General features: G+C 37.5%; 1 protein-coding gene across 2 annotated transcripts in view; it reads right to left on the bottom strand.

Moving 5' to 3' along the window:
• WDR7 (WD repeat domain 7) overlaps positions 1-6,373 on the bottom strand; it is a 426,984-nt gene that overhangs the window by 299,199 nt on the left and 121,412 nt on the right. For both annotated transcript variants that reach the window (XM_004379257.2, XM_023733984.1), the window contains exon 16: positions 5,366-5,454. In XM_004379257.2, coding sequence (XP_004379314.1) covers positions 5,366-5,454 — 89 coding nt within the window. The remainder of the gene's footprint in view (positions 1-5,365; positions 5,455-6,373) is intronic.

Genomic DNA, 6,373 nt, shown 5'->3' with positions numbered 1-6,373 from the left:
TTCTCTGTTTGGCTTAGTTTTTCGGATCTTTGTTGTGGAGGGACGGCGTGGTGCTTCTGCCTAGACCGCCATCTTGCCGGAGTCTCCAAATATATATATATTTTTAAAAAAACAAAACAAAAACCCCACTGCTGTCAAGTCAATTCCGATTCATAGTGACCCTACAGGGTTTCCAAGGCTATAAATCATTTTTTTTAAAAAGCAAAAAGAAAGTTTTTTCAGCATATATTCAAAAAGGCAAAAGTGCGAAACGGACAACGATGCTGCCAGAGCCATGTCTGTGAGAGTCCAAGGAAAAATCACAGAAGAGACAAAAGTGGGAAAACGGACGAGCATGCTGTTAGAGCCAATGTCTGTCCAAGTGCAAAGAATATTACAGAATAGGCAAGAATGGGAAAACAGACAAGCATGATGTCACAGCCATGTCTGCCTGAGTCCAAAGACCATTACAGAATCATCAGTATATATTAACATTACAAATGGGCAAAACCATTAAAAGCTTCACCTTTTCATAGATTGGCTAGAAACGGTGATTCTACATTTTGAATTGGCTTTCTTAACAATCATTGGTACAGATTTCAGTAATGACAGTCAGAAGGGTCCTCATTGGCCCAACAAATTTTCCATTCACTAAATGCTAATAGAAAAGAAAAGAGTGAAAAGCCTTTTTGTGTTCTCTTTGATTGGCTTTATGTGAAAGTTTCACTAAAAGATTTTTCTTCTCTAAAAGATAATTTCTAAGAGTGTCTTATCTATTGTCTTTATCTCAGGACCCAGTTGATGTGTCCTTGTGAGTCTTTGTGGGCCCTCCAAGGCTGTAAATCTTTATGGAAGCAGACTGCCATGTCTTTCTCCTGCGGAGCCACTGGTGGTTTCGAACCACCAACCTTCTGGTTAGCAGTCGAGTACATTAACCACTGTGCCATCATTTTTTCACCATACTTATTCAGTCTGTATGCTGAGCAAATAATCTGAGAAGCTGGACTATATGAAGAAGAATGGGGCATAAGGATTGGAGGAAGACTCATTAACAACCTGCAATATGAAGATGACACAACCTTGCTTGATGAAAGCGAAGATGACTTGAAGCACTTACTGATGAAGACGAAAGACTACAGCCTTCAGTATGGATTATACCTCAATATAAAGAAAACAAAAATTCACATAATTGGACCAATAAGCAACATCATGATAAATGGAGAAAAGAGTGAAGCTGTCAAGGATTTCATTTTACTTAGACCCACAATCAACACCCATGGAAGCAGCGGTCAAGAAATCAAACGACGTATTGCATTGGGCAAATCTGCTGCAAAAGACCACTTTAAAAGTGTTAAAAAGCAAAGATGTCACTTTGAGGACTAAGGTGCGCCTGACCCAAGCCAGGGTATTTTTAATTGTCGCATATGTATGCAAAAGCTGGACAATGAATAAGGAAGACTGAAGAAGAATTGATGCCTTTGAATTACGGTGTTGGCAACGAATATTGAATACACCATGGACTGCTAGAAGAACAAACAAATTTGTCTTGGAAGCAGTACAACCAGAAAGCTCCTTAGAAGCGAGGATGGTGAGACTTTGTCTCACACATTTTGGACATGTTATCAGGAGGGACCAGTCCCTGAGAAGGACATTATGCTTGGTAAAGTAGAGGGTCAGTGAAAGAGAGGAAGACCCTCAACAAGATGGATTGACACAGTGGCTGCAACAACGGGCTCAAGCATAGCAACAATTGGGAGGATGGTGCAGGACTAGGCACTGTTTCATACTGCTGTACCCAGGGTCACTACGAGACTCGATGGCAGATAACAACAATAATAACATGTATCTATATACACACGCACACACTCAATTCTCATTGCCTTCTTCACTGCTCTCAAAACTCAGTGCTTTTCTGAGAGAAGCCATATTAAAGTATTCCAACCTTAAAACTCTCAGACTTGACCAGATGGGCAAATTTAACACTGCAATGGGGGTAGAGTACGTAATGCACAATGATAATGACACAAATTGTACTGAGGAGCTTCTGTCTACTATGATTACAGAGGGAAAAAAAATGGAATCTAAGAAGTAACGTCAACTGGTAAGAATGATAATGAAGATGATAATGTTGATGACAACAATAACAACAAATAATATCCCTAACAGGAGTCAATCTTAAATGAAGCTTTAAATTAACTAAACGAAGGATGATATGCTCTGATTTGTAAGGCCTATCCTAGAAGATATTTTCAATGGATTAAAAAAAAAAAAAATACATGCTATTATAGAGAAAGCACAGGATCTTAAGTTAAAAAGGGCTGCCTGTGTTTTAATCATACCACCATTATTAACTGTACTTTAGGCAAGTCACCCATGTAAGTCTATTTCCATTTGTCCCTGAAATGATGATCGAAAAATATTAAAACTGTGCAACATAAAGGACTTTCACTTTTTCCAGGTAAGGTTATATTTGGAACATTTTAAAAGTAAAAGGAGAGGAGCATCTACCTGGCCAAGATGGAGCAACAGGAACCAGATATATAATTGTATCTAAAACAACCAAAAAAAAAAAAAAGACAAAGAACAATGGTTTTCAAGCCACTAAACATTAAGCGAAGAAGGACTGAAATATGGGAGACAAACAAGGGGAGCCCTATGATTGTCCCAGCTTATTGGCTTAAGAAAGCTTCTAAGCCAAGACATACGGGGTGGGGTGGGGGTGGGGGACCAAGGAGGAGCCTAGAAGACTCCTGAGAGTCTGGGGAGACCAAGGCAGCTAGACTTCATAGGACAGAGAGGACAGAGCTGCAAAAAGAGAAAACCTCAGAGATCTTCAGAGGGTCTCTCTCAGGTATTCAGCAGAGCACTGATCAGCTTATCTGTGTAAGGAAATCACAAAAGGCTGAGAAAAGAACTATCCAAAGGGCCAGAAACTGTGCCTGTTCCCACCAGTCAGACTGGAAAACCTCATAATTCATTGGACACTGGGTAACTGGGTAAAGTACTCAGAACAAAGCTTAAGAAGATCTGTAAGAATACAAAAATGTCCATCACTCATCAAGGTAAAATTAAAATGAAGTCATCTAATCAAAGATTATAAGACTGGCAAAGAGGCAAGAAAACACAGTCCATAATGAGGAGAATAATGAATCAATCAAAACCAACTTAGAACTGACAGAGATATCAGAATTATCAGACAAGGACTTTAAACCAGTTATTATAACTGTATTGTGTACATTCAAAATGTAGAGACGGAAAATATAAAAAAGACTCAAATAAAAATTCTGTAGATGCAAACTACAATGTCTGAGATGAAAAATACAACAAATGGCATCAATAGCAGATTGGAAATTGCAGAAGAAAACTAGTAAACGTGAAGGCATAGCAATACAAGTTATCTAAAACAAAACACACAAAGAAGAAAAGCATCCAAAAACAAAAGAATATCCGTGAATATAACATGGACTGCCAGAAGAACGAACAAATCTGTCTTAGAAAAAGTACAGCCAGAATGCTCCTTCGAAGTAAGGATGGCGAGACTTTGTCTCACATACTTTGGACATGTTATCAGGAGGGACCAGTCCCTGGAGAAGGGCATCATGCTTGGTAAAGTAGAGGGCCAGTGAAAAAGAGCAAGACCCTCACCAAGATGGACTGACACACTGGCTGCAACAGTGGGCTCAAACACAGCAGTGATTGTGAGGACGGCGCAGGATAGGGCAATGTTCCAGTCTGTTGTACACTGGGTCACTATGAGTCGGAATCGACTCAACGGCACCTAACAACAACAACAACAACAAAGAGTGAAAAGAGGGGAAGGCATACAGAATATCTGAAGAAATAAGTAGTGGTCCAAAATTTTCCAAAATTAATGAAAATTATAAACCCACAGATCTAAGAAGCTCAGTGAACCCCAACCACAAGAAACATGAAGTCTACCAAGATACCTCATAATCAAATTGCTGAAAACCATTGAATTAGAGAAAATCTTAAAAGCAACCAGGGTAAGAAAAGTAAATACATTACATACAGAGGAAAAAGACAAAAATGACATAAAAATGGCTAAGTTGAAAAAGACTGAAAATATTAGGTGTTGGCTAAGATATCTTACCAGTTGTGTGTAAGCATTATCATTGTTCCACATCCCAGCCAGCACTTAGTGTTTTCAATCTTTTTCACGTTAGTCATTTTGGTGAGTGTGCAACAGTTATCTCACTTGGGATAAAAGCTTAATAGTATCTGCTAAACCTGAAGATAAACATATCCAGAAATTCCACTTTTATTTACATACACGATAGAAATGTTTGTAACGTACTGTAATGAGAAGGCGGGAAGATGAGAAGGGTGACCACGTGGGGTTGGAAATGAAGGATGGAAGTGGCATAAAGGGTGTGAGAGCTACAGCATCATCTTCCAGAGTGAGAAGTCAACAGACAGTGCCTAAAACTGAAAATCTGGCATATCATTTAAGGATATTAAAGTAAGTATCAAATAATCAGCTATAAGAAATAAAGCACTTGTCCTAGGAGAGGAGAAAAAGTGTAGCTATCAAGTTGGGGGACTATTGTTTAACAAAACTTAAACAGAACTACTCTTTGATGCTTTGAAAACTAAAAAACAACTGCAACAACAACAAAATAAAAAATAAAGAAAAACAAAGTCTACGAGTCACCATTTAGAAGGAGACCTTTCTCTTGCTTGCTTCTTTATTTCTCTCCACCACATGCTGTTGAGAGTGAGCTTTAACTCTAGGCCTGAAGGAAAACTCTGTAAGCAGAAGTGAGCTCCCACTCTCTTGAATAGCTCATTTGTCAGTCTTAAAATGAGTATAAAAGATACCTAATATATGAAGAGAAACTCAACTTTTCTTCTTTTTTATCCCCTAATGAAAAACAAAGCTATACACTGTAGTTAGGGTATATAATGATTTAAATAAAAAGAAAAGATAACACAAATGGTTGCAAACAAGGATTTCCACCAGTGAATCACAATGTATAAACTACTGGCAAATGGCAGATTAGCTATAGCATGGAACTATGAATTTAAACATTCCCAAATGTCATTAAAAAATAGGTACAGTTTTAAATTCTAGACATACAATTAAGTTCCTAGTGTTGTCAAGTTAAGGTGCTCCTGATGTATAAAAATTAGGTCAAAGGCAGTACAATAAAATTATGTGAAATATGCTCATTTATCAATTTCTAAATAAATCTGATTTATTTTTAACTGACATCTTAATTATCCACATTTACATCTGGAATATAACAACTTTTCTCTCTTTTAACAACCTGAGACAAACAAAATATTATGATTATACATTAGCTATGCCTACTCAGCTTCTACAACTGAAATGCCATGTCAATTACTTAATAAGATTTCATTTTACCTTGTTTAATCTGTCCTTGCACAATATTACTGGAAGTTGGAGGGGAACCCCTTGCCTTAGAAAGGTCTGGGGTGCTTGGTCTGGGTGGCCTTAAAAAAAAAAAAGACAAAGATACATGTATATATACATTCACATTTTCCTATTAAATCTCCTATTTCCAAAGGAATTACAAAAGATATAAAAACAGAACATCTTCAATTTACTGTTCCAAAAAGATGGTATTCTTTTTTGTTTTATATCTATTAATACTTTCCATTTAAAATTTTAATACAGTAAAATAATTAAATGGTGTAATAAATGACAAGCAAGTAGCAAGTAAAAATTTTACATCTACAATTTATGTTTGATGCTAGTTCAAGAAATATTTATAAGCACTTCAAAGTAGTACAACTGACAGATAAATATCATAATTAGGTCTTTCATTCTTCAATATTAGTATTCTGAGAGTTCAACCTTCCCCATATCACCAGTCCAAATGAATTCATGGATCAATAAATTGAGCTCTAAAATATTCAGCCCTAAAATCTGAAAAAGATTGTTGTTGTTAATTGCCATGGAGCTGATTCTTGCTCATGGCGACCCCATGTGTACCCCACAGGGTTTTCAAGGCTGTGACCTTTTGGAAGCAGATTGCCAGGCCTGCCTTCTGAGGCACCTCTGGGTGGGTTTGAACCACCAACCATCAGCTAGTAGTTGAGCAGTTAACCGGTTGCGCCATCCAGGGACTCCTTAAAAAAGGTAGTAAGGCATTAAGAAATTTAGACAGGCAGTGAAGCATTAAGGGTTAAGCATACCAGGGACTCTAGAGGCAGACTGTCTCTATCTGAATCCTGGTTCTACCACTTACTTGCTGTCTGACTTTGGGCAAACTGCTTCACCTCTCTGTGCCTCAGTTTTCTTATCTGTAAAAAAGGAACAATAAAAGTACCTACCTTACAGGGTTAAGAGCATTAAATAACATTTGTGAAGTGCTCAGAACAGAGACTTACACAAACTAAGTGCTAAGTA

This window comes from Trichechus manatus, unplaced genomic scaffold (genome assembly GCF_000243295.1).
Source record: "Trichechus manatus latirostris isolate Lorelei unplaced genomic scaffold, TriManLat1.0 scaffold00063, whole genome shotgun sequence".
Taxonomy (NCBI): domain Eukaryota; kingdom Metazoa; phylum Chordata; class Mammalia; order Sirenia; family Trichechidae; genus Trichechus; species Trichechus manatus.
This window is presented reverse-complemented; position numbering and strand designations above follow the sequence as displayed.